We start from the raw sequence: 27,957 nt of genomic DNA on the forward strand, positions 1-27,957 counted from the left end.
CATGTGGGCAGGGCAGGTCTGGGCGCAGATGGCACAGTCTGGGACACACGTGGGCTTCTGCCGCATGCTTGTCTGGGTGTCAGCGAGGGGTTACCTGGACACAGGAACAGCTGTGCAGAGGGGGAGGGTGTGGTTGCTTTCATGCCTCTGTCAGTAGATTCCCACATCAGGTGGCTTCCTTCCATTGGGATGTTGCCCCTTAACTTTGTGCCCAGAGAAGTCCCAAGTGCTTTTCAACCTATGTCTCGAATCCTGTCCCTCCTGCTACAATCAAGTGACCAACAGGAACCCAGGCAGGCTTGGGAATCTGTTCAGTACTTCCTGGTCTCTCTCTCTTCCCTGCTCGGTGTAGAAGTATCTGAAGGAGGTCTGGCCTGCAGGATGCATTGCTCCCATAGTTCCTCCTGCTGTGTCTGGAAAGCACATCAAAGATCACTTGGAATCCCCGGATGAGGGCCTAAGACCTATAGACATGATCAGCTTTGGCGGGTGTGACCCCCGGGCCCAGCAAGCACATGGGACATATTCCTGCAAGTTAAAAACGCACCTCCCCACGGGGCGGGGTGGGGGACCAGTGCCACTCCCACCAGGAGCAGTTCGTCAAGACAAGCTCTCTCTGGCTGGGTTTCCTCCATCCTGTGGCTTGCCATGTGAGAAACTATCCCCCAGAACCCAATGGCTGCCGGAAGTTTATAGACCACCTGGACAGTTCCGGTTTGAGCTGGACTTGGACAGCCCACTCAAGCACAAGGCATCCTTGCTCCCCTGCAGAGGCACTCTCCCTCTCTCTCCCACCCTGCGGTATTAGCTGGGAAAGCCAGAGTAGCTTCTCATGGGCTCTCCTCCTGTGCCCACGTAGCCTGGTTGTTCCCATGATAATGGCCAGTACCCAGAAGAACAAAGCTGTTCTCCCCTGGGGGCTGAAATTCTGAACTGTGCGCCATCCTTCCCAGCATGTCCTGTTACCAGAGCAAGTGACAGGGCCTGATTGTCATGGAAGGGAAACCAGCTGGATTTACCCTAAAAAAAAAAATATATATAGATATATATATATATGTTTATTTGGAAAGCAGAGTGACAGAGGGAGACAGATCTTGCACCTGCTGGTTCACTCCCCTAAACGGCCGCAGTGGCCAGAACTGGACCAGGATAAATCTAGGAACCTGAACCTCCCTCCAGGGTTTCCACATGGCTGACAGGAGGCCAAACACTTGGGCCATCTTCTGCCGCTTCCCCTGGCACACTAGCAGGGAGTTGGGTCAGAAGTGGGACGACGGGGACAAACAGGGTGCTAATGTTGCACAAGGGGGCTTACTGTGCTGCACCACCACGCTGGCCTCAAGGCCCCGTCAAGGACAGCAGCGGAACGAGGGCGATTTTTGCCATGTCCCCTTGGCTAGACATACTAGCATGTATCCTAACACACTTAACATCACCAGTGACTGGTTCTGCTTGAGTCTGGCTTGTGTCCCCACCATGTATCCCACAGGTGACATGCTTCTTTTACCTGTCACCATGACTTACCTGACACACGGCTGTCATTTGTGCCTGCCTAGCAACCAGGCTCACCCCTGTGCTTGGGGAAGGTCCTGGTTTTCCCTCCTCTGGGGAATTATCCTGCTCCCGTCCCCAGGCCCGGGAGCTGTGCTCGTTGGGTCAGGAGGGCCTCTAACTCCGCCTGGGTGGTTCAGAGTCAAACCAAGCCTCGCACGGGGCAGTTGGAGAAAGGAGCCCCCGCTTTCTGCCAGGCAGTCCCAGGCAGGGTCTCCCCCCCAGGCCCCCGGAGAAGCCGCCAATAGCCCGGAGAAGACAGGGTTAACGCTCACATCTCTGGAAACAGACATTAGGACTTGTCAGTTTCTTTTTAGATTTTTTTTATTATTATTATTTAAAAGGCAGAGAGAAGCAGAGACAGAGAGGTTGGCCATCCGTTGGTTCGCTCTCCAGATAGCCACAATGACCTGGGATTGGGCCAGGCTCAACCTAGAAGCCAGCAGAGTCTCCCACGTGGGGTGACAGCGTCCCAAGCACTTGGGCCGTCCTCCACTGCCTTCCCAGGCCGTTAGCAAGAGCTACAAGAGAAGTGGAGTAGCCGTGACACGAACCCTCATTCACAAGGGAAGCGGGCACTGCAGGCTTAGGGTGCGATGACCTGTCGCAGGCCCTGGCCCATGTCAGCGTCTGAGCCGACAGATCTCCTTTTTGAGTAACTTTATTCTCCATTTCTTGGCCTAGTCTGGTCGGAATGGACCTCTGGCTCTTGTCGCCTGAGAACCGCCGCTTGTAGACACTCGGTCTTTTTCACACAGGCTCCGTGAGCTCACTTCAGGCGTAAGCATATCCACTCACCTGCTGACTGCTTTGTGCTGGCTGTGGTGCTGTCGGCAGCAAACATCTCGGGACAGCCCCTCTGGGGTTCCTGTGTTGTACCCCAGTACAGGTGCGGAGTCCTAAACAGGAATCAGTGGGTGCCCCATGTCCCCAGTTCCTCAGCATGAGATGAACGGGAGGCAGGCGCACGTACCGGGAGATGACTCATCTCCCAACGCTGCTAACGAAACCCCATAACCTCGTCCCGTGGCCCCTTTCCAAACAACATCAGTTCGTGTTCACCATGAGGTGCCCTGAGAGTTTTACACATCATTCCCACCCCCATCCCGCCCCCCCCCCCCCAGCTAGTTTTGTTACTTCCCTTTTTACAAATAAAAGTTGGAAACTTAGAAAAGTTTTGTGGCTTGAAGTTTAAACCTTGGGTCTGTGGAAACCCAAAGCCCGTTCCGGAGTAGCAACACCTTCTGTGTCTTGCTTCATGTAATGACTTTGGGGCTGCCCTCTCCTCGCTTTATTTGCGAGACAGAGACAATGGGAGACGGCTCTTTACTGCTGGGTCATGTCCCCAGATTCTGGCTGTGGCTAAAGCCAGGAACAAGGCCCTCAATCTGGGCTTCCTCTGTGGGTGTCGGGGACCCAGGTCATTGAGCCGTCATCAGCAGTGCTTCCCAGGGCTTGGGTTAGCAGAGCCAGGAGCTGGAAGCTGCTCTCACTCATGCGCAGGTCCTCCCCGCCAGCGGGCTCACCGGGAGCCTCAATACTCACCTCCCTTTTTCCTATATCTACCTTCTAAGGCCATGGCTGCCACTCAGCTCCTGCTGGGGCTTGCTGTAGGGAGACACCACCCTGACCGGATAGCTCTAAGGGCAGACCTTTATTTTCCCCTGGCTGCAAAGGCTAGGTCTGGTTTCTCCCGAGGGCACACTTTTACTCTCACCCCTTGGGGTGGGTCTTTCCTTGCACCTGTGTGTCTGGAGTCTTTGGGTCCTGTTGGACGAGGGCTTAGCCACAGGGCCTCAGTGCGCCTGCATTGTCCCGTGCACAATTGGTGCGCCTGTGTTCTTCGGTGCCACTGTGTGAGTTTAGTGCACAGTGAGATCGGTAACACTCCCCCGCTTGCAGGGCCTGAAACGCTTCCATCAGGAAACCCCCTACCCTCATACACACACACCTGCAGGATTCTGTGCTGCTGCCCCAGCCCCGCCCTCGCTCAGCACTCCTCCCATTCGGAGCTAATCCCGCACCTGGGTTAGACACCTGCCTGCCTGTCCAGGGGCGAGTGACCGTGACTCTCCTCCAGCTCGTTGCTTCTCCTGTGTACTCTGCCCTGTCTCCGGCAGCTGCAGAGCCTGGCTGTCAGTGCCCCACATGTGCCACCTCTGCCACCCTGCGGCCCATACACAGCCTGCCGTTGCCCTGCACCTGCTGTGGCACTGAGAGGAAGTCCCGGCGGAGCTTGTTTGTCCTTATCTCGCTTGACCTTTTTGCAGCACTGAGCACTGTTTATCCTCCCTTGGCAAATTTATGCATGCCCAGGGTTCAGGCTCTGATAACCCTGCCTCTAGCCCGATTCCCAGGCCTGGCTGCTGGCTGCTTCTGCATACCCCGAGCGCTCAATAATTGCCCATTAAATCACATTGGATAGCATCCAACTAGCGGGCTACCATGTTGCTCAAGAACATGCCTTGGGGTGGGCGTAGGGGTTCGCGTTGGGCTTAAACGCCCACATCGTCTCCAAGGCCTGCTTCAAGTTCTGGATCCATTCTCCATTCCAACTTCTTGCTAGTGTGCGGCCCGGGAGGCAGCAGGCAATGGCTCAAGTGTTTGGGTCTCTGCTCGCGGCTTTAGCTCGGCTGCAGCCGTTGTGGCCACTTGGGGAGTGAATCATCAGGTGGAAGAGCTTTTCCTCTGTCTCTCCTCCTCTCTGTATATACGCACTTTCAATAAAAATAAATCAACAGATCTTAAAAAAAGTAGCCTAGTGGCTGGGATCCCATATGGGTGTCAGTTCATGTTCTGGCTGCTCTGCTTCCCATCCAGCTCCCTGCTTGTGACCTGGGAAAGCAGTGGAGGACAGGCCAAAGCCTTGGGACACTGCAACTGCATGGGAGACCCAGAAGAGGCTCCTGGCTCCTGGCTTCGGATCAGCTCAGAGCTGACTGTTGTTGGGGAGCAAACCAGTGGATGGAAGATCTGTCTTTCCTCACTGTATATCTGCCTTTCTGGAAAAAAAATTAATTAATTTAAAAAAACACGATTCTATCAGGAATCTTTTTTTTATTTTAAATATTTTATTTATTTATTGGAAAGTCAGATATACAGAGAGGAAGAGAGACAGAGAGGAAGATCTTCCATCCAAGCATTCACTCACCAAGTGAGAGCAACGGCCGATGCTATGTCGATCTGAAGCCAGGAGCCAGGAGCCTCTTCCGGGTCTCCCACACGGGCGCAGGGTCCCAAGGCGTTGGGCCATCCTTGACTGCTTTCCCAGGCCACAGGCAGGGAGCTGGGTGGGAAGTGGAGCAGCCAGGATTAGAACCTGCACCCATATAGGATCCTGGTGTGTTCAAGGTGAGGACTTTAGCCACTAGGCCACGCCTCCGGGCCCCCCCCCCTTTTTTTTTTAAAGATTTTATTTATTTATTGCAAAGTCAGAGATACAGAGAGGAGAGGAATCTTGTTTTTAATGGCAAGTAGATTTGTAGCAAATAACGGTTGGCCATCAGAGTTGCAGGCAGCGTTACCTTCTGCCAGCACCTGCAGGTCCTTCCCAGGCGAGGCTGTCCCTGCTGAAGCAACAGTTGTAGCACATTTTAGGCTTTCTAATTAATTACTTAATTAATATTTATTTATTTAAAAAATGTCCCCAGCTTGGCATGCTGGCTTAGCCGCTAAAGTCCTCACCCTGAATGCACTGGGATCCCATATGGGCGCTGGTTCTAATCCTGGCAGCTCCACTTCCCATCCAGCTCCCTGCTTGTGGCCTAGGAAAGCAGTCGAGGATGACCCAAAGCCTTGGGACCCTGCACCTGCATGGGAGACCTGGAGGAAGTTCCTTGCTTGGGATCGGCACAGCACCAGTCATTGCAGTCACTTGGGGAGTGAATCCTTGGATGGAAAGTCTCTCTGTCTCTCCTCTCTCTATTATCTGACTTTGCAATAAAAATAAATATGTCTTTTTAAAAAATATTTCCTGGGGCCCGGCGCGGTGGCGCAGTGGTTGGGGTCCTCGCCTTGCACGCCCAGGATCCCATATGGGCGCCAGTTCTAATCCCGGCAGCCCCGCTTCCCTTCCAGCTCCCTGCCTGTGGCCTGGGAAAGCAGTCGAGGACGGCCCAAGGCTTTGGGACCCTGCACCCGTGTGGGAGACCCGGAAGAGGCTCCTGGCTTCAGATCGGCATAGCCTCGGCCGTTGCGCTCACTTGGGGAGTGAATCATCGGATGGAAGATCTTCCTGTCTGTCTCTCCTCTCTGTATATCCACCTTTCCAATAAAAAAAATAATAATAAAAATAAATCTAAAAAAAAAATATTTCCTGAGAAACAGCCTGGCATGCTAGCCTAGTGGCACGGTAGCCTGCATTCTTGCCTTGCATCCATGTGGGCACCAGTTTGTGTCCTAGCTTCTCTGCTTCCTCCGGTTCCCTGCTTGTGATCTCGGAAAGCAGTAGAGGAGGCCCCGTGGGACCCTGCACCTGCGTGAGACACATGGAAGAAGCTCCTGGCTGCTGGCTTCGGAGCAGCTGAGCTTCGGCCATTGATGCAATTTGGGGAATGAATCAGCAGATGGAAAATCTTTATCTCTGTCTCTCCTTTTTCTGTATATCTACCTTTCCAAGGAAAAAAAATTAAATAAAATCTTAAAACAATAAAGAAAAATGTCCTGAGAAAACAGCTCCGAGGTGGCATTTATTTTCTTTCTTTGTTTTTTTTTTTAATTAAAGATTTTCTTTCTTTAAAATTTTTATTGGAAAGTCAGATATACAGAGAGGAGGAGAGACAGAGAGGAAGATTTTCCGTCGAGCGCAACAGCCGATGCTATGCCGATCCGGAGCCAGGATCCAGGAACCTCTTCCAGGTATCCCACATGGGTGCAGAGTCCCAAGGCTTTGGGCCATCCTCTGCTGCTTTCCCAGGCCACAAGCAGGGAGCTGGATGGGAAGTGGAGCTGCCGGGATTAGAACCGGCGCCCATATGGGATCCCGGTCTGTTCAAGGCGAAGACTTTAGCCGCTAGGCCACGCTGCCAGGCCCTATTTTATTTTTTTTAAAGATTTATTTATTTTTTTATTACAAAGTTAGATGTACAAAGAGGAGGAGAGACAGAGAGGAAGATCTTCCATCCGATGATTCACTACCCAAGTGGGCGCAATGGCCGGTGCTGTGCTGATCTGAAGCCAGGAACCGGGAACCTCTTCCGGGTCTCCCACACGGGCACAGGGTCCCAGGGCTTTGGGGTGTCCTCAACTGCTTTCCCAGGCCACAAGCAGGGAGCTGGAAGGGAAGTGGAGCAGCCGGGATTAGAACTGGCGCCCATATAGGATCCTGGCGCGTTCAAGGTGAGGACCCCAGCCGCTAGGCCACGCTGCTGGGGCCCCTGGACTGGCATTTAAAGCAAATATTTGTGTCACCTGTCATCTTCAGGGGACACCCCAGCTGCCAAGACGTGTGGGGACTGTGTAGGGCTGGCTGCTGGTTCTGGTTTCTGGGTGGAAAGATTCTTTCATCTGAGCAGTCACCTAGGACCAACAGGTGCTTTGGTCACAGGAAGACAAGGCCTACGCAGTGAGCCAGCACCAACTGTGGTCACCCTGAAACTAACTAAAATCACAGACAGAGGGGCTACAGGTCTGTTAATTGTGCAAAGTGACTACAGCTTTTTTTTTTTTTTTAAGATTTATTATTGTTTATTGGAAAGGTAGATTTACAGTAGAAAGGTCTTCTGTCTGTGGCTTCACTCCCCAAGTGGCTGGAGACGAGCTGGTCCAAAGCTAGGAGCCAGGAGCTTCTTCTCTGGGTCTCCCACACGGGTGCAGGGTCCCAAGGCCTTGGGCTGTCCTTACTGCTTTCCCAGGCCACAAACGGAGCTGGATGGGAAGTGGAGCAGCCACATGGGATCCCGGTGGGTGCAAGGCAAGAATTTAGCCACTAGGTTATCATGCCAGACCCAGAGTGACAACATTTGAGCTTGAAAGTTTCCTGGAAAGTTACGAAAATATATACCTAAGAAGTTTTATTTATTTGAAAGGCAGAATTACACAGAGAGAGGGAGAGACAGAGAGATCTTCTACCTGCTGGTTCACGCTCCAAATGGAAAAAACAGCTGGGAATAGGCCATGCTACAACCAGAAGCCTGGAATTCCGTCTGCTTCTCCCAGGAGAGTGACAAGAGCGCAAGTATTTGGGCTTCTTTGTTGTTTTCCAGGCACATTAGCAAGGAGATGGATCCGAAGCAGAGTAGCCGGGATTCGAACCTTCACTATGATATGCATGCTGGCAGCATTGCAAGCTTTGCCTTAACCCACTGTGCCACCACACTGGCCTCATTAGTACATTTTTTGTTTGTTTTTAGTTGGAAAATTCCTGTTGTGAGAGTCTGTTGGTAATCTCCATGGAAAGAAAATGATGTATTGTTTCGAACAGCAGAGTGATAGAACTGCACCAATTCACGGTGATGCTGGGAGACAGGAAGACATCCAGACCAGACACCTGCCCATCTCTGTTTTGACATCTGAAAGTGGCTTTGCATTTCATCACCCACGCTCTTGCAGGATAGTTTCACAGGACTGACAGTTACTTGTCACCCTTGGGAAGCTATTGCTCCCTTCTGTGTTTGCACTTGTCGACTGTCAGTCCAGGCAGGGTTGTGCTGTGAAATGTGGTAGTCCGCATTCCAGAGGTTTCTGGGACCTGGGAGGGCAGCATGCAGCCAAGGGGCTGGCTGGGCGGGCGGCTTTCAGGGACCTGGGAGGGCAGCTGGCTGGGCGGGTGGCTTTCTTTGGGAGCTCCAAGACAGAGTCTGAGTTTGAGGCCTTTCTCCAGCGTGTGTTGGCGTTGCTTGGCTTGTCAACGCATCCTGTGCCCTCTGCCAGAATGTAGGGCACCAGACCTGCTCACGCTGCTCAGCACCCAGACAGCTCTGGACTCCACCTGTTGACAGTGTTCCCAGCAGGCGCAGGTCAATGCTAACTGCCTCCCATCGGCAGAGCTATTTCAAGTTTTATTTTTTAGGCATTTTAAAGAGATTCATTTTTATTTATTTATTTATTACTGGAAAAGGCAGATCTGTAGAGAGAAGGAGAGACAGAGGGAGAGATGCTCTATCCGCTGGTTCACTTCCCTAGTGGCCGCAATGGCGGGAGCTGAGATCCTCAAACTCTTCCACACAGATACAGGGTCTCAAAGGCTTTGGGCCGTCCTCCACTGCTTTCCCAGGCCACAGGCAGGGAGCTGGATGGGAAGTGGAGCAGCCAGGATTAGAACCAGAGCCCATATGGGTTGCCAGCAGTGCAGGTTGGGAATTAGCCAGTTGAGCCACTGTGCTCCTTGAGGCAGGCAGAGAGCCAGTCTGCAGGTGTGTCCTGCTGTCCCCTGTGGCAATCGTGTGGTGCCAGGGTAGGGACTGAAGCCCGTGGCGGTGTAGCTGCAGGGTGGGCTGGGTCAAGGTCAATGTGGAGGTGACCTGTCTGCGCAAGTCCTAGTGACGGTTACCCACCAGGGTGCATCTGGTGGGACACCAGGCAATGGCAAGGCCCTTTGCCAATCCCAGTCTAGGCTCCTGGGCAGGGCCGCGGTTGTGGCACCCGGAAGAGAGCTATTCTTTTTTTTTTTTTTAACTTTCCCTTAGACTTTTTCATGCAAGAAGCCTGCAAAGCTCTGAGGCTTACTGGACGGAGAGAGGGGATAAAAAAAGAGAAATAAACCATCACCAAGCCTCCCGAGGGGAGTGTCGCTTCAGCAACCAGAGGAAATGGCTGGCAGGCGAGGGGCGGGGCCCGGCTCCGAAGGGGGCGGTCCCGGGGGCGGGGCCTGGCGGCGGCTCTCCCAGGCTGCCCCGCGCGCGCGCCGGCAGTTCGGCCACGTCCCCCGGCCACGTCGCGCCTGCTCTCGCCATCTTCGCCGCTTCCTCTCGGGCGCCGCCGCCGCCGCCGCCGCCGCCATGAACATATTCCGGCTGACCGGGGACTTGTCCCACCTGGCGGCCATCGTCATTCTGTTGCTCAAGATCTGGAAGACGCGCTCCTGCGCCGGTGAGGTTGGGAGACGGGGTGGGGGGGAAGACGGCGGGGCGCGCGCGCGCGGGCCGGACGGGCCGGCAGAGGCAAGGACCCGCGTCGTCCACCTCGGCCGTGCCCTGCCTGCGCTGGCCGGACACACACTCACACACAGACCCCGCTCAGACACCCTCTCGGGGTGCCCTCCGGGCCGGGCCGGGGTGTCGCAGTGCACGGCGGCGGGGTGGGTGCCCCGCGACACCCGGAGCCGTCGGACAGTGGTTGGGGTGGGGAGGGTCCCTGGAGAGGCGCTGGCCGCACCGCACGTTGGGGAGGGTGTGTGTGTGTGTGTGTGTGTGTGTGTGGGTTTGGGGAGGGGAGAGCCCTGTCTGGTCTGAAAAGTTGGGAGGTGAGAGTGTCCGGCTGGCCCCGATGAAGGGGCGGGGTCCGGGTGGCGGGGGGTGCACGGCTCCCCACGCGCGAATCAATGGACGGTGAGCGGAGGCCCGCGCCCGGCTCGCGCGCACTCTCCTTTGCCTGACGTGGCAGCCGGGCCAGCGTGGGGAGGTGGGGACCGCCCGGGTTGGGGTGTGTGTGTGCTGTGTGTAGGGGGGTGGCCAGGCCTGGACTCCCGAAGAAGTCTGTGCTGACGGCATGAGGCCTCGTCCTTAGTTTTAAGAGTCACACCCGCCAGGTGGACGCTTTGCAAGGAGAAGAGGAACCTTTTTTTTTTTTTTTAAGAAAGTGCGTTTCTTGGCGCCATTGCATGCGGTTTTGTGCAAGTGTCCAGTTTGCTGGTGGCGCCGGGGGCCGCTGCGGTCCCCCGTGGTCTCCTGCGGTTCCTGGTGTCCACGTCATCAGCGAGCTGGCCCCGGGCCGCCCTCCCTCCTCCCCTCCAAAGAGGGCGCATTTCATACAAGCGAGGCTGGGAGCAAAATTTTTCAGGCCCCTAGTATTTCTTCTTTTATTTATTTAATTTTATTTTATTGCATTTCGCTAGCCCTGCCTGCCTCAAATTGCTGTTTCTTAAAAAGCCCCACCTACCGTTGCACTAGAGTTTCCTGTTGCAGCCTCAGTGGACACTAAACCACTTGGGATGAACTCAGTTTTTTCAGGAACAAGTCTGAAAGGGCTGCAGGGTAGCTGGGCTTCCTTCCACCTGTCTGACTTCTCGAAGCGTCTCCTGCGCCTCATCTTCAGTCTCCGGCTCCACCTTGCTCCCAGGAATGTAGGGGAGTGGAGCAGCCTTCCAGGATCCAGGAAGTTAGCAAAGCCGGGGCTGACCTTCGGCCACCCAGACCGGTGTTACAAAGTCCACGTGTGTGACAGGGACGTCGGAGGCTCACACCCTGGCCATGTACCCAGTGGCCAGTGAAGGGCTTCTGGGTGGATTGAAGGGCCTTAGGGTGAACTGAGGGTGTCGGTGCTGAAGCAGGGACCTAGGTGCTGGAGCCAGCAGTAATTGACAGCTCAGGGTTTTGCAGAAGGAGCACTTGTTATCAGTCTTTCCAAGTGTTGTTCAGCTTCAGGTTCACTGTCAGGGAAACCTGTCTGTCTCATCCTCCTTGCTCTGTTTCTCCATCTCCTGGTCTGATATGGGGTGTCCCCCAAAGTTGTGTGGTTGCGAGAATTCAGTGCCCCTGGCTTGGGAACTGGGACCCCTCAGGGGACCTTGAGGCACAAGGAGAAATGGAAGTTTCCAGACATTGGTGATTTCCACCTGGGAGATTTCAGAGCACTAAAGCGAAGAGCAGACATTTCAGCTAACAGGCTAAGAGAGGGAGAGACGGCGGTGAGTTGGGGCCGTTGGCCGGTGAGCCTGGGCGTGCCAGGCTCCGGAAGTTCCTTGCTGCTGCGTGCTTCTCCTGGTTTCTTAACGGGCACCATCGCCAGCCTCGCTTCTTCAGAGCCAAAGGCTGCGCGGGGCCAGCCACTTTGTTTTTCCGTCCTGAATTACAAAGCTGTCTGGAAACTGTTGAGAGAGTAAGAATTTGATCCGAGTTTCTCAGATAGCTGTCCGTCTGGGGTCTGGGTCGTGTCTCTGTGAGGGTGCTGGCACTGAGTTTCCTGGAGGGCTGGCCTGGCCTCTTGACCCGCAGCATGATGAACTTGTCACTGTGACCGTCCTAAACTCCGGCCCAGAGAACCTCGGGAGAGCAGAGGGCTCCCACCTAAACTTCCCTGCAGCCCAGGAGTTTACTCAGGGGTGACCCCTACCCACTGGGATGATGGTTAGCCGTCATTCAGTAGCCTGCAACCTTCTCGTCTTACGGGCTGCCCCTGCGTGCACGGCAGACCACAGATGTTCTGGAAGTAGGTGGAGAACACCTCATCTCTGGTCAGTCAGCCAAGGATCCTAGAGAGATTTTCACATGACATTCCTTTGTAGCAGCTGCCACCTCCTTCCTTTGCTGTCACCTCTCCTGGGTAATCCCAGCTCTCCAGGGTGGATGGGCCACCCACTGCGCGCAAGGCAGAGGAAGCTGCAGCTTAGCCAGTGGTGGGAGGTGCCAGAGAATGTACCAGGGAAGGGTCTAGCGCAGGGGCAGGACCTCCTCCGCCTGGTGCCACGTGGCAAGAAGGATCCCAGGGCAGCTGCCCTGTCCCACGAGGAGTGGCTGAGGCTGCGGGAGCTGGCCTGCACGTGTGTCCAGCCCGTGGGTGTGGACGAGGAGGCGAATGGCACGGCTCTCCCAGTCAGTGTGTCATTTCTCCCAGGCCTCAGTCTCAGAGCAAAATTGTCACCTGTAAGATTGCTGCCGTAATCAAGTATTCACATGTAAAGAACAGCTGGTATCAAGTGGGCAAAGTTGGCAGCTCTCAGGAGAATTAACAGAAGCCGACCAGGCGTGGGGGAACACCCGGCCCCAAGGGGCAGCTGCTCGGGCGTGAGAGGGGCAGTGCGCGCTGTTTGCCCGCTGTGTTGGAAGGAGGTGGGGAGTGGGGTGTGAGAAGGGCGCCGGCTGGTAGTGGGTCTGTGAATTGGCCTAGGCTTTCTAGGGAAAATTTGGCAGCGTTTATCACAATTTGAAACGTTATGCCTTGGGGCTGGTATTGTGGTGCTGTGGGTTAAACTGCTACTTCCCACATCAGCATCCCCTGTCAGAGCACCACTGCAGTGTCCTGGGAAGGTGGCACAAGGTGGCCTGGCTGCCACCCACAGGGCGGCTCCCGGCTTCAGTGACCCAACCTAGGGGTGTGAACCGGAGGGTGGAAGATGGTTCCCCCCACCCACACCCATTCACTCCCCTGCTCTGCCTTGCAAGTAAATAAATAATTTTTTTCCTTTAAAAAAAAAAACAGATCTCTAATAAGATCTAATACAATTGGTCATTTAGAAAATGTTTTGCCTTATCTTGGTGATTCTAGGAAGTTAAACATTTTTGTTTAAAACTTTTGTAGCGGTCTGGTGCTGTGGCTCAACAGGCGAATCTTCCGCCTTCAAGAGCCAGCATCCCATTTGAGGGCTGATCCGTGTCCCAGCGGCTCCACTTCCCATCCAGCTCCCTGGCTGTGGCCTAGGAGAGCAGTGAAGGACAGTCCCAAGTCCTTAGGCCACTGCCCACGTGGGAGAACCGCAAGAGGCTCCTGGCTTCAGACCAGCTCAGTTCCAGCCACTGCACCCGTTTGGTGGCATGAACCAGCGGATGGAAGATCTTTCTGTCTGTCCTTCTCTGTAAATCTGCGTTTCAAATAAAAATAAATAAATCTTTAAATTTGTTTTGACTACTGCATAATGTCTCCGTTTTGATGGAGGTGATTCTAAGCTGAGCTACATATTGTCAGTGTGTGAACAAACTGTAGGTGTACTGTGTGTGTTGCACTTGAGGAAGTCCCAAACACTGGCTAGAGAGTAAAGTGGAAGGCTGGCTCCTTCGTAGGGGTAAGCATGATGTGGGTGTACACACAAACGTGTGAAGAAGAGACTTAGAGAAAGCTTGGGGGCCAGTGGTTTAAGATGCTATCTGGGGCCTGGCACAGTTTCCTAGTGACTAAATCCTTGCTTTGCATTCACCGTGATCCCAAATGGGTGCAGGTTTGTGTCCCAGCTGCTCCACTTCCCATCCAGCTCCCTGATTGTGGCCTGGGAAGGTGGAGGACAGCCTGAAGCCTTGGGACCCTGCATCCGTGCGACAAAAATAAAAATTTTTTAAAGGCTGTTGCTTGCATTGCTGGTATCCCGTGTGTGGGTGTCAGCTTGTATTTGTTCTCCCACTTCTATTCCAGCTCCCTGCTAATGGGCTGGGAAAGCAGCAGGACATGGCCCAGTGCTGGGGTCCTTGCAACAGGACATGGCCCAGTGTTGGGGTCCTTGCAACAGGACATGGCCCAGTGCTGGGGTCAGCAGCAGGACGTGGCCCAGTGCTGGGGTCCTTGCAACAGGACATGGCCCAGTGCTGGGGTCCTTGCAACAGGACATGGCCCAGCGCTGGGGTCCTTGCAACAGGACATGGCCCAGCGCTGGGGTCCTTGCAACAGGACATGGCCCAGCGCTGGGGTCCTTGCAACAGGACATGGCCCAGCGCTGGGGTCCTTGCAACAGGACATGGCCCAGCGCTGGGGTCCTTGCAACAGGACATGGCCCAGCGCTGGGGTCAGCAGCAGAACATAGCCCAGTGCTGGGGTCCTTGTAACAGGACATGGCCCAGTGCTGGGGCCAGCAGACAGAACATTTCTCGGTCACTCTGCCTTTTAAGTAAACAATATCTTTAGTACAAAATGGAAAGCCTAAAGTTAAAATGTGATATCGAAAAAGGCCTTTTCATACCTTATTCTGTATATTTTAGCCCAGTCCTTTAATGGTTTATGAGAGACAGAGGAAGATCTTTCATCTGCTGGCTTGTCCCCTAAACAGCCAGTGCTGAGCTGATCCAAAGCCACAAGCTTCTTCCAGGTCTCCCATGTGGATGCAGGGTCCCATGGACTTGAGCCATCCTCCACTGCTTTCCCAGGCTGCAAGCAGGGAGCTGGATGGGAAGTGGAGCAGCTGGGATACGAACCAGTGTCCATATGAGATGGCAGTGCGTGCAGGTTGAGGATTGGTCTGTTGAGCTATGGCGCCAGTGCCACCAGTGCAATTTTTTTTTTTAAGATGTGTTTATTTATTGGAAAGTCAGATATACAGAGAGGAGGAGAGACAGAGAGAAAGATCTTCCGTCCGATGATTCACTCTCCAAATGAGCGCAATGGCCGATGCTATGCCGAACTGAAGCCAGGAGCCAGGAACTTTTTCCAGGTTTCCCACGTGGGTGCAGGGTCCCAAGGCTTTGGGCCGTCCTCGACTGCTTTTTTCAGGCCACAGGCAGGGAGCTGGATGGGAAGTGGAGCAGCCAGGATTAGAACTGGCGCCCATATGGGATCCCGGCGCGTTCAAGGCAAGGACTTTAGCCACTAGGCCATGCCGCTGGGCCCCACCAGTGGAATTTTTAATGAAGTAATTATCACAGATTTCTTTGAAAAGGAGGAGGAAATGAGGATAGTAAGTAGTGAAAGAGCTATTCTAATGAAGCATTTACAGTGACAGAATAAAGCATTTTAACTTTTTCTCCTGCACACCCACAAAATTAGTATAATTTGTCTGACAAATGCAGAAGGGGAGGGGAGAAGCTTGATGTGTAAGGGAGCAGGCTTCCCGCCGGCCCGCGGGCTTGAGCCCATGGCTTCCAGTGCCCTGAGTCTGCTCCCAGGAGGAGGCTGAGTGTCAGGTTGTTGATTCCAGAGGCAAGGGATGGGCTCTGGGAGAAGCCCGTGCCCTCTGACACAGCCGCGGGGTGGGGGGCTGGGCCTGGGTCTGTTCGAGGCCTGACCTGCAGTGCAAGGTTGTATCCCTGTGCTTAGCAGGGTGGTGTGAGTTCAGGACCTTTTTTTGTTAGGCTGAGGATGGAGTAGTTCTATAAAGCAAAAGGAATATAAGAAATGGAACTTCCGACCCACAGTACCCATGGTATGGGTGGAGAACGTTGGGCCCCCAAGCCACATTAAGTCCACAGAATCATATTGTCTGACCCTGCTGAGGAAACCAAGGTGGGACGTGAAAAAGTCAGTAGATTTACAGCAGACTAAACATTTTTTTAAAATTTATTCATTTTTATTACAAAGTCAGATATACAGAGAGGAGGAGAGATAAAAATATCTTCTGTCTGATGATTCACTTCCCAAGTGACTGCAGCGGCTAGTGCTGTGCTGATCTGAAGCCAGGAGCCCAGATAATCCTTTCCTGGGTCTCCCATGCGGCTATAGGGTCCCAAGGCTTTGGGCCGTCCTCTACTGCTTTCCCAGGCCACAAGCAGGGAGCTGGATGGGAAGTGGAGCAGCGGGATTAGAACCAGCGCTCATATGGGATCCCGGCACGTTCAAGGCGAGGACTTTAGCCGCTAGGCCATGGGTCAGGCCCAGCAGACTAAATTTTAAAAAATGAGTTACTGTTATTTGAAAGGCAGATTTTATGGAGAGGGAAGGAGAGATAGAAGGTCTTCTGTCATCTTGTTAACTCCCCAAGGGGCTGCACTGGGCAGAGCTGAGCTGATCTGAAGCTGGGAGCCGGGAGATTCTTGTGGGTGTCCCAAGCAGGTGCAGGGTCCCAAGGCCTCCAAGAGTCGTCCGCTGCTTCCCCAGGCCTTAAGCAGCTGTATAGGCGGCCAGGTGGAGGATAGCCTGCCACCATTCTGCCTCCAGGCTAATTCTTAAGTTGGTAGTACGGTCCAGAATGCTGTTGTAAATACGCAGTGGCCCTTGGCAGAAGGGCTCCCCACCCTGATCTGAAGCAGCACACGCTAAGTATGTAGTTGTGGACTTTTATTGAACTTCATTTGGCCTAATGGAAGGCAAGAGTGATGTCCAGTTTGATGATTGATTCCCATTTAGCTAGTTACACCCTTACTACAGATGGTTTAGCACGTTAGTGTTGCGATGTCAGTGTCAGACGCATTTACGGTGAGTCCTGGACGCACACCCTACTGAGCACCTTTCCTGTGGAGACTGCAGCCGCTGAGCTGGGGCAGATGGCCCCACCCCCCTTACCCTCTGTCCTGGTGGGGATCCGGCCTGCCTGTGCATCCTGGCCAGGGAGGAGGGGGAGCGCTCGCTGTGAGGCCGCCTCAGCTTGCCGGGGGCACTCGGGGACTCCGCCGCACAGGCCTGTGTCTGCAGGATTGGACGTTTAGAGGGCTCTCCTAGATAGCACAGGATGAGAGCCGGCCACTGGTGCTGGAGTTCCCCTCCGTTCCTCGGGTGGATGGAAGTGCAGCCTGCCTTCTGAGAGCTCCGCGTCCAGTGGGACTTGGGGGGCAGGAAAGGCGGAGGCTGGCTCATTTGGGTATTTTTGTACTGTAACGAGCTGAGGCTGGCAGCGGGCAGGAGTGCTGGTTTTCCGCCTTAGGTGCCTGCTGAAGGAGCGGAGAGCACTGCGGGAGCCTGTTCCAGAGGCCACCTTTGGGGCCGAGGGAAGCCGGGTGAGGGTCCCAGGCTTTAGTGTGGGGATCCTGAAATGGAAGGCGTGATTTCCTGCTTCCCAGAGTGCCGCTGTGATGGCCCCTTGGCATCAGGGTCTGTTCTCTGTGTTGGAGGGCGCAGCGGGGCTGTGACTAGGACCTCCCCCAGACCCCGCCTGGGCCGCCCTGGACTTTGTCCAAGGAGTACTCCCTTCACTTTCTCCTTTGGAACCTTGATGGGAAAATGTTCTCCCTTACTAGGGCAGAGGCTACACAGACCAGACGTCCTGCTCGTCCCCCTCCTTCGGCCCTCGAAGTTGATATTTGGCAGGATGGAGTCTGTTTAGCTTGAGTGAGTGCACTGGTACTGGGGACGTGTCAGCCACACGCTCCCCTTGTAGCACGGAGAGGGAGCTGAAGGCAGAGTCCCGTCACAGCTCTGAGGCGCGGCAGTCACGGGACGAGCTGCTGCCCAAGAGACTCGCTGCACGCTCGTGGCCTGATGGAAGACTTCCTGAGGAATCCGACGTCGTCCGCAGCTTTGTGTGTTGGAAGCGGTGTGATGGAGTCGTTTCACAGTCATTGTGAAAGAAAAGTTCTGAGACCTCCCGTGGGGTGTGCTCGGGGCGCTGAAGGCAAGGGAAAGCTTTTGTTGATTCTTGCACGGGGGGGTCTGGGAGCCTGGCCTGGGGTCCTTCGGCACCCCCAGGTCAGCAGAGGTCCGCAGCCATTTGTGGGCTCCCCCTGCTTCGCTAACGCGTATCTTTTGTTTCTTTAGGTATCTCTGGGAAGAGCCAGCTTCTGTTTGCACTGGTCTTCACAACCCGCTACCTGGACCTTTTTACTTCGTTTATCTCCCTCTATAACACATCTATGAAGGTATGGCACAGCACCCGACGCGGTGTGTGTTGCGCTGGCAGACCGCCTCACCCGGGTCTGGGAGCTCGGTCGATAGGGGCAGCCGCTTTCCAAACAGTTGACGAGTTAGCCCAGGTTTGCAGTCTGCGGATATTTCAGCAGCAATATTTGAGAGTTACCATAAGTGGTACAGTTATGGTTCAGTTTGAGCTTGGGACAGGATACGCTACAGTACATTGAATTTGCCAGTGTTCGTTTGGGTTCCTCAAGCACGCGAGGTCTTCCGCAGCTCTGCAAAGCTTGTCAGGAAGAGGCTGTGGGAGTGGTCCAGCGCGTGCGCCCAGCGCGGGGTGGCCCAGGCCGCGTTGCTGCAGCTCGCTGTTCAGCTGTGTGCCACACTGTGTGGGCTTCTTCTTTCTCTTAAATGTCTGCTTGTATGCTTTGGGGACGTGTATATCACATCAACCATATTTTACTTACTGATTAAGTGCTAACTTCCCCTAAGCAGTAGTATCCATGACACCCTGGTGTCTTCCTTAAAATTCTCCTAATTCCCATGGAAGCAGAGGTATGGCTGGGAAAATGTGAAATGTTTCCACACGACGCCTTGTTGACAGTGGTGCTGCAGAGCCTGCCCAGGAGGTGCCGGGCAGGGTGGCCCGTGTCTGCCTGGGGTCATTGAGCTTGAGCTCTGAGCTGCGGTGGAAGTGGGCAGTGAGGCGATGCTGGAACACAAGCCTGGGTCTTCCAGGCTGGTGGGCGAGTCGGCCGTCAGAGCCCTGGGCGATGGCGGCAGTTAGGGGAGCTGGGAAGGTCTCATCTCCATCACTCATTGCTTCCACCCATGATGAGCCAGGAGCTTCGTTATTAACACATACTGGGAAGTCAGGCTTAAATGGAAGCCTACTGATTTGGATGTTTAAAGATTTATTTTTATTTATTTGAAGTCAGATTTACAGAGAGAGAAATCTTCTATCCACTAGGTTTATTCTCCAAATGGCCACAATAGTCAAGGGGCCAGGAACTTCCTGTGGGGTTCAGGGACCCAAAGACCTGGGCCATCCCTCCACTGCTTTCCCAGGCCATTAGCAGGAAGCTGGATAGGAAGTAGAGCAGCTAGTGGAGCCCATGTGGGGTGCTGTACTGTAGGCAGCTTAACTTGCTATACCATGACGCTAACCTCAAAAGCAAAATTATATACATACATTTTATTTGAGAGAGGATTTTCCATGTGCTGGTTAGGCCAATTCTGGGAGCCAGGAGCTCAATAAGCGTGTCCCAGGGGGCAGCAGAGGCCCACGTGAGCACCACCTGCTGCCCCCAGGGTGCACATTAAGGGAGTCAGCAGTGAAGCTGGTGGGGTTGGTGCAATGGCTCAGCTGGCTAACCCTCTGTCTACAAGCACAGGCATCCCAAATGGACGCTGGTTCATGTCCCGGCTGTCCCACTTCCCATCCAGCTCCCGGCCTGTTGCCTAGGAAAACAGTAGAAGACAGTGCAAAGCCTTGGGACCCTGCACCTGCATGGGAGATCTGGAAGAGGCTCCTGGCTCCTGGCTTTGGATCAGCTCAGCTCCGGCCATTGTGACATTTATGGTGTGAACCAACGAATGGAAGAGCTTTCTTTCTGTCTCTCCTATCTGTTAATCTTTACAATAAAAAAAAAAATCTTGAAAGAAAGAAAGATGGAGCAGCACCTTGAACCCAGTGTGTGCATCACAAGCCGTGTCTGAACTGCTGTGCCGTATCCCCAGCTTAGAAGTGCTTTAGCAGGCCGAGGTCCGAGACCCAGGGCTGTGCGGTCCGTGGGTTTCACTTTGACGTGCCTGGAATCCCTGCAGTGATGGGGACCCAGTCCTCAGGAAGCAGTGAGCTCACTTCAGAACGGCATCCTGCTGACCCTGCTGGCATCCCTTGCTCTTGGGAACCTTGGCTGGCATGGTCATGCTGAAAGAGAAGCAAGAGGCAGAGGGCATGTACCTGGCTCGCCCTGCGTGGCCTGCCAGGTGCAGGACAGGAGCAGAGAGAGGCAGCCACTCTTCAGTGGCCGTGATGGACTTGAGCTGGCCGCAGGCTGGTCCTGCCTGAGGTCTGTCGGGGAGTCGGGGCAGATGCACGCTGCAGCTGTGGGCACTTGCCAGTGCTGTGCCTGGGTACATGCATTGTCATGGCAGGAACTACCCTCACATGAGGCCTAGGTTCCTTGGGTTTTTATGTTTAAACAGTGACGGTTCTTTGATGTGTGTGTGTGTTTTTGATATTTATTTTTCTTTAAAAATTTTTTAAATTTTTTAATAGCTTTTTTTAAAAAGATTTGTTTATTTTTATTGGAAAGGCAGATATACAGGTAGGAGGAGAGACAGAGAGGAGGATCTTCTGTCCGATGATTCACTCCCCAAGCAGCTGCAATGGCCAGGGCTGTGCTCATCCAAAGCCAGGATCCCAGATCCTCTTCAGGTCTCCCTCACAAGTGCAGGGTCCCAAGCGTTCCCAGGGACCTCCAGTGCTTTCCCAGGCAGCAAGCAGGGAGCTGAATGAGAAGTGGGGCCACTGGGATTAGAACCAGCACCCATATGGGATCTTGGTTTGTTCAAGGTGAGGACTTTAGCCGCTAGGCTACCATGCCGGGCCCTAATAGTGTTTATATAGTTGAGAGGGATACATGCCCGTATGGACCTCTGATTAGGGTGGGCAGGGTCATGTATGGAGGAAGGTGAGTGGGGCAGATGTGTATGTGTGTATGTGCTTTCCTGCGTGCACAGGGAGGATGGGGAGAGGGCCCCTCCTGGCTGTCAGTAGCACCTGGGGATGGGGTATGATTTTTTGATGACGTCTTGGAGACCCCAGTGTGGGGAACGGTATTTGAAGTATGTTACTGGAGTGGTTTTGATAATTCTCTGAGGAGTTGTTGGTATTGCTGCCTCCTGGGTTGAGAAAATCGTTCCAAGGTCTTTTGGTTGACAGGTCCACCTTAGGCTCTCACCTGTGGGCGCTGTTGCCTAGGCCACCTTGGTCTACCCCCAGACCTGACTCATGTGACCTGACTCGTGACCTGGTGGGTGCAGCAGCAGAGCCTGCACACCCAGTGTAGTTCTTATTAGTGCCAGCAAGTGCTGGAGCCCAGCCCAGTCTGGCCCAGCTCTCCAGACCCAGCCCAGACACATGCCGATGGGCGCTGCAGCCTAGCCAGTCTGGTTCACCCACAGGCCCGTTCCCAGCCCTGAATCTTGTGCATGTTGCAGCTTAGCCTGGCGTGGCCTGTCTGCAGCCTCAGCTCTCACTGGCTGGTTTTGCAGCCTAGCCCAGCCAGGTGCAGCTCACACTCTGTCCTTGCTCTTACGCATACCAGCAGGTGCTGCACCTGCCTGGGCTTGCTCCCAGCCCCGGCTCTTGTGTTCCCCGGCGAGAGCTGCAGCCCAGCAATGGAATTCAAGTTCCCTACCAGGCCTAGTCCTGGACCCAGATCTCGTGTGTGCCAGCAGGTGCAGTGGCCCTACTTGGCATGGTCTGCCCTCGGTCTCAGCCTTTGCATATGCGGGTGGTGCTGCAGCCTGGCCCTGCCTGGCCTCCCAGCCCCCAGCTCCTGTCCAGTTCTGTGGTCCAGCCTGGCTCAACCCAGTACCATTCCCAGCTCCCTGTGTAAGCTGTTAGGTGCTGGAATTCCACAGAGGCTAGCCCACGAGTACCCTATAGAATCTGCGCCAAGATCCACCTCTCTCATGTTCTGGTAGTTGCTGTGGCCCAGCCCACACTTGTGGGTGTGTTCTGTGGCCTAGTCCAGCCAGGCATGACCCGCAGCCCAAACTTTTGGGTGTGCAGTGGGTGGCTGGCTGATTCTGTTTAGCCCAGCCCAGGTCTCTGACTCGGCAGGTGCCTTGGCCTGACCCCAGCTGTGTCCTCCGATTTCCCCTCCCCTCAAACACTCTCTCTCAGCTCCCACAGCTACCTGTGAATGCAGTGGCCTGTGGAAGCACCCAGAAGTCATTCCTCCCCTGTCAAACACCCTCAACACTCCCATTCCAGTACCTGCTAGGGCCCCTTGCCTGGGTAATCTGTAGCTCCCCTGCCTGGGCGCCAAAGTGTCATGTCCTGGCCCAGGGAAAAAACAAAACAAACCAAGAATAAGCAACTTTGAACTTTGCTGGTACAGTGGTATGTTAACACATTTGGCATTAACCATGCCAGGATGCCCACCAGCTAGTGGCTGCTTTTCTCCCAGCAGTGTTAACACTTGCCTAGGTACAATGCAGCCTAGACCGTTGCTTACGGCTTGGATGGTGTGTGGTTTTGACTAATACTTTTTTTTAAGACATACTTTTACTTGAAAGGTAGGTTTTACAGAGAAAGAAGGAGAAATGGAGAAGGTCTTTCATCTGCTGGTTCATTTCCCAAATGGCTGCAATGGCCAGAACTGGGCTGGTCTGAAGTCAGGAGATTCTTCCCAGTGGCTCACACAGGTGCAGAGCCCCAAGAACTTGAGCAATTGTCTGCTGCCTTCCCAGGCCATAAGCAGGGAGCTGGATGGGAAGAGGAGCAGCCGGGACACAAACCGGCACCCCTATGGGATGCCAGCCCTGGAGACTGAGGAGTAGTGTGCTGCGCCACCACAGAGCCAGAGCAAGAGAGCGTCCGTGCACTGGTCATGCCCTGATGCCTGTTGAGGCCGGCTGGGACAGGAGCCAGGAATGCAGTCTAGGGTTCCTCGTGGGTGTTACCTTGCTGCTTCCTGGGGTCTGCCGTGGCAGGTTTCTGGGGAGTCAGGAGCTGGCCCTGGGGTGGAGCCCACTCACTGCACGTGGGTCATGGGGATCCTGACCACAAGCCTGTTGCCAGACCAATTACACTTTAAAATGAGATTGATTTATTTGGAAAGCAGAAAGAGAGAGAGTGAGCAATCTTCCATCTGCTGGTTCACTTGCCAAGTGCCCGTTACAGCCATGCAACCCATTGACTGGGGTTAAGGCAGAGACTAGATCCCAGTCTGGGTCCCATGTGGGTGGGAGGGACCCACGTAGTTAAGCAGCCATCCGCCACCTCCCAAGGTGCTCTATGGGAAGCTGGATCGGAAGGAGACCAGCTGCAGTTCCACCTGGCCCTCTGCTGCGAGAGGCGTGCATTCCAAGCAGCAAGTGAGCTGCCCTACCGAACCCTCGGATTATGAACGTCTGAGAGACTGCACTCCCATTTACTGCTTCACTGTCCAAATGCCTGCAGGGCCCTGGTCCCGGAGCTGGGAACCCAGGCCAGACCCCCACGTGGATGACAGGAACCCAGCCCCTTGCCGTCCGCGCTACCTGCCAGGGCCTGCATCAGCCCGTCAGCTGGAGTCAGGAGCGGGCTCGAACCCTGGCACTCAAGTGTGGGATGTGGGTCTGGGAGCTGCCGTCTTACCCCTGGGCCAGATGCCAGCCATGCCAGCCTCTGGGCAAGTGGGGATGCACGTAACAGGTTTGGTTGACTGTCAGCTGAACTCCAAAGGCAGCGTGCTGTGTGGGTCTGTTTATGTGGTAATTGAGGAAAAAAACAAAACTCTGGACAAAGTTCACATGGTGATTGCCGGGCGTGACTCGGTTTGAGGCTTAAGTAGAAAGAAGTGGTTTGTGGGGGTTCTTGGAGCAGTGAAACCCTTCTGTGTCCCAATTGTGCTGGTCTGAGAACTGTGCATCCTCCGCCAGCACTGACTCGTGTTTTGGGGGATAAAAAGCTGAGAGGAAAAGTCTTGCGTGTCTGGCTTGTGGTGTAGGGAGCGGAGCCGGGCGTTGCGGGCGGAGCCGGGCGTTGCGGGCGGAGCCGGGCGTTGCGGGCGGAGCCGGGCGTTGCGGGCGGAGCCGGGCGTTGTGGGCGGAGCCGGGCGTTGTGGGCGGAGCCGGGCGTTGCGGGCGGAGCCGGGCGTTGCGGGCGGAGCCGGGCGTTGCGGGCAGAGCCGGGCGTTGCGGGCGGAGCCGCGCGTTGCGGGCAGAGCCGGGCGTTGCGGTCCTCACCAGCTGTCTTCTCTTCCGCGCTCAGCTTATCTACATCGCCTGCTCCTACGCCACCGTGTACCTGATCTACATGAAGTTCAAAGCCACCTACGACGGGAACCACGACACCTTCCGAGTGGAGTTCCTGGTGGTCCCTGTGGGCGGTCTCTCGTTTCTGGTCAATCACGACTTCTCTCCACTTGAGGTGGGTCACGAGGCTGCAGTGGGCAGGTGCTCTGCGTGGGCAGGTGCTGCTGCCGCCTCCACTCTGTCAGTGCTGCTGTGTGCTCACAGCCGCCACCAGCCGGATACTGTGCTGCAGGACACTGGGCTCTGCGGCCTCGGGTTTGCAGAACGTGGTCCCCCTGCCCCCCGGCCCCACTGGGACCCTGTGTGCGGATGGCAGCACCGTGCACGAGTGGGGCCTGGTGCTGGTACAGGAAGAGTAAGGTGTTGAAGGGACAACGTTCTGAAGACCCCGTGAGGTGGACGTGTGCTGGGCAGGGCTCTGCCTCCTGACTTCCTTCCTGCCTCCCTCCCTCCCCCTTTCCCTCCCTCTCCTTTCCTTGCCTGCCTTTCTCTTCCTGCCTTCCTTCTTTCCTTCCTTTCCTTTCTTTCTGATTTATTTTTTACTGAAAAGTCAGATATACAGAGAGGAGGAGAGAAAGAGGAAGATCTTCCATCCAATGACTCACTCCCCAAGTGAGCGCAGTGGCTGGAGCTGAGCCAATCTGAAGCTTCCTCTGTGTCTCCCATGCAATTGCAGGATCCCAAGACTTTGGGCCGTCCTCCACTGCTTTCCCAGGCCACAGGCAGGGAGCTGGATGGGAAGTGGAGAAGCCAGAATATGAACTTGTGCCTGTATGGGATCCTGGCATGTGCAAGATGAGGACTTTAGCCACTAGGCTACCCTGCTGGGCCCTCTTGAATTTCTTTGATGGGTGGGGTCGCCGGGCTGCACCGCTGGAGTGAGGCAGGAGGCCCCCCCACATGCCTGCTGACCTCTGACCTCACGCCCCCCGTGCAGATCCTCTGGACCTTCTCCATCTACCTGGAGTCGGTGGCCATCCTGCCGCAGCTCTTCATGATCAGCAAGACGGGCGAGGCGGAGACCATCACCACACACTACCTGTTCTTCCTGGGCCTCTACCGCGCTTTGTATCTCGTCAACTGGATCTGGCGCTTCTACTTCGAGGGCTTTTTTGATCTCATTGCGGTGGTGGCCGGCGTGGTCCAGACCATCCTGTACTGTGACTTCTTCTACCTGTACATTACGAAAGGTACGGGGCACTGCCGCCTGTTCCCGGGTCGGGGCTGGGTGAGCTGGTACTGCCGCCTGTTCCCGGGTCGGGGCTGGGTGAGCTGGCACTGCCGCCTGTTCCCGGGTCGGGGCTGGGCTGGATGAGCCGGTACTGCCGCCTGTTCCCGGGTCGGGGCTGGGTGAGCCTTCCCGGGTCGGGTCGGGTCGGGGCTGGGTGAGCCAGTACTGCCGCCTGTTCCCGGGTCGGGGCTGGGTGAGCCTTCCCGGGTCGGGGCTGGGCTGGGTGAGCTGGCACTGCCGCCTGTTCCCGGGTCGGGGCTGGGTGAGCTGGCACTGCCGCCTGTTCCCAGGTTGGGTCGGGGCTGGGTGAGCCGGTACTGCCGCCTGTTCCCGGGTCGGGGCTGGGCTGGGTGAGCCGGTACTGCCGCCTGTTCCCGGGTTGGGTCGGGGCTGGGTGAGCTGGCACTGCCGCCTGTTCCCGGGTTGGGTCGGGGCTGGGTAAGCCGGCACTGCCGCCTGTTCCCGGGTCGGGGCTGGGCTGGGTGAGCCGGCACTGCCGCCTGTTCCCAGGTCGGGGCTGGGTGAGCTGGCACTGCCGCCTCTTCCCGGGTCGGGGCTGGGTGAGCTGGCATTGCCGCCTGTTCCCGGGTCGGGGCTGGGTGAGCTGGCACTGCCGCCTGTTCCCGGGTCAGGGCTGGGTGAGCTGGCACTGCCGCCTGTTCCCGGGTTGGGTCGGGGCTGGGTGAGCCGGTACTGCCGCCTGTTCCCGGGTCGGGGCTGGGCTGGGTGAGCCGGTTCTGCCGCCTGTTCCCGGGTCGGGGCTGGGTGAGCCGGTACTGCCGCCTGTTCCCGGGTCAGGGCTGGGCTGGATGAGCCGGTATTGCCGCCTGTTCCCGGGTCGGGGCTGGGTGAGCCTTCCCGGGTCGGGGCTGGAATGGCTGATGCTGGTCGCAGTTGTAAGAGTTGGGAGTCAGGGTTATTGGTCCTTTCATCCTAAGGATCTGTTGGCTCTTATTTTCTTGTAAGTCTTTAGTTTCCTGAAATAGCAGATTTTATTATATAAAATTCAAACAGAGCTAACAATTTCTAAGACAGTCCCCTAAATCCTACCACGCAGAGACAGTTCTTATTTTAGTAACTGACTGCAGGCGTTCCCTTCTGTGTGCGTAGGCATGCATCGCCTATGCTTAAATATCCAGGATTTTAAGCCACATCCTTCTGCATGTATAGTTTTTTGCATTTGTATGAACGTGGAATGAGTGAACTCTATAAAAACCTAATGAGAGCTGTGGTCCCTGCTCAGGAGAAAAATGCCTGTTTATACACCCTCACACAAATGTGTGCACACGGGTTAGGGGCTCAGGGTCCTTGGGGTCGAGCCACAAGTCCCGGGTAAGCATCTGATGTCGGGCTGGCTCAGTGTCTCAGTGGTAACCCTCCCCTGCAAGCTCCAGGATCCCATATGGGCACTAGTGGCTAAATCCTCATCCTGCAGGCCTTGGATCCTATGTGGGCACCGGTTCACGTCCTGGCTGCTCAACTTCCCATGCAGCTCCCTGCTTGTGGCCTGGAGAAAGTGGAAGATGGTCCAGAGCTTGGGACCCTGCACCTGCATGTGGGAGATGGAGAGAAGCTCCTGGCTTCGGATTGGCTGAAGTGTGGCCCTTGTGGCCATTTGGGGAGTAAACGGGCGGATGGGAGATGTTTGGCTCTGTCTCCTCCCTGTAAATCTACCTTTCCAGTAAAAATAAATAATCTGTGCTCTATATCTTTATTTATTTGAAAGAGTGAGAGAGGCACAGAGGGATGTTCCATTCAGGTTTACTACCCACATGGCCACAGTAGCCAGGACTGGGGCAGGGTCAAGCCAAGATACCAGAGCTTTCTTGATGGTCTGCCTAGTGGGCGTGGGGCCCAGCCCTCCGGCTGTCCTCCACACATGCGCAGGGAGCTGGTGGCAGCTCAGCCCCTGCAGCACAGCACCAGCCCGAAGCGCTCGTGTAGCTTATCTTTTTTAATATTCAGGATGTCATAGATCTCCATGTATATTGTATTTTGATGTTTATTGAGTAGGATAAGTCGTAGCAACAAAACTGTTATGAATTTATTGGCATATTCAGTCAGACGCAAATTGCTTCTGGTGCCTTGCGGGTGGCATGGGGAGTGAGAAGGGGGCACTGGGAGCCGGCAGTGACGTGTTGCTTTCTTTCCATTCCAGTCCTCAAGGGAAAGAAGCTCAGCTTGCCAGCCTAAGTGCCAAAGACCATGGCCGGCCTCTGTCCTTCAGGGTGCTCGGACAGAACTCCTCCCGCAACACAGGCGTAAGATGCTCGCGACGGAAAGGCAGGAAGGTCATCGTGTCGCAGGTGGTCACCAGTGGCTCCGCGAGGACGCAGAGGACAAGAGCCAGAGGCTTCTGTTTAATGCATCTTGCCTTATCTTGTTTTATTACTATGTACAAAGATTTTTTTACACAAAGAAACTTAATGCTGTATTAATAAATTCAGTGTGTAGCTTCAATTGGGATAGTTCCAAAAGTGAAGGTTTTGTGAGGAGTAAGTGCAAACTTTTTTTTTTTTTTTAATTCTTTGACATTTTTGATTCTTGGTGTCTACAATGAAGTTAGACACCGACAGTTGGTACAGAACATATCCTTCCACCTGGCCAACTCACATTCCGCTATATTTATTTTTATTTTATTTTTTTTTTGCCAAAAGATGAATTTGTATTTGTTCAAGTTTGTTTCCCCCTGCCACAGAAGTCTTTCCTGGGACATCACAACACTACATTTAAGGTTAGGGTTAGGATGACATGCAAGCCCTACGGTTCTCATGATAGAAATCGGAAGGCTCTGAATGGATGCAGTCTTAGTCCAGAGTCCCCAAATCTGGCAGCCCTCCTTCCCT

General features: G+C 54.9%; 1 protein-coding gene across 2 annotated transcripts; it reads left to right on the top strand.

The window, feature by feature from the left end:
• The first annotated feature begins 9,407 nt into the window (after positions 1-9,407).
• KDELR2 (KDEL endoplasmic reticulum protein retention receptor 2) lies at positions 9,408-27,710 on the top strand. 2 transcript variants are annotated; one of them, XM_040989993.1, is made up of 5 exons: positions 9,408-9,579; positions 17,752-17,852; positions 23,837-23,995; positions 24,818-25,070; positions 27,270-27,710. In XM_040989993.1, exons 1-5 carry the CDS (start codon positions 9,489-9,491, stop codon positions 27,302-27,304), a joined length of 639 nt encoding a protein of 212 aa, XP_040845927.1. In that variant the 5' UTR covers positions 9,408-9,488; the 3' UTR covers positions 27,305-27,710. The 2 variants fall into 2 exon arrangements, with proteins under 2 accessions (XP_040845927.1, XP_040845926.1); XM_040989992.1 differs by lacking the exon at positions 24,818-25,070.
• Positions 27,711-27,957: the final 247 nt, after the last annotated feature.

The sequence above is a fragment of the Ochotona curzoniae genome, unplaced genomic scaffold (genome assembly GCF_017591425.1).
Source record: "Ochotona curzoniae isolate NIBS_2020 unplaced genomic scaffold, NIBS_Ocur_1.0 contig_54, whole genome shotgun sequence".
Classification (NCBI taxonomy): Eukaryota; Metazoa; Chordata; class Mammalia; order Lagomorpha; family Ochotonidae; genus Ochotona; species Ochotona curzoniae.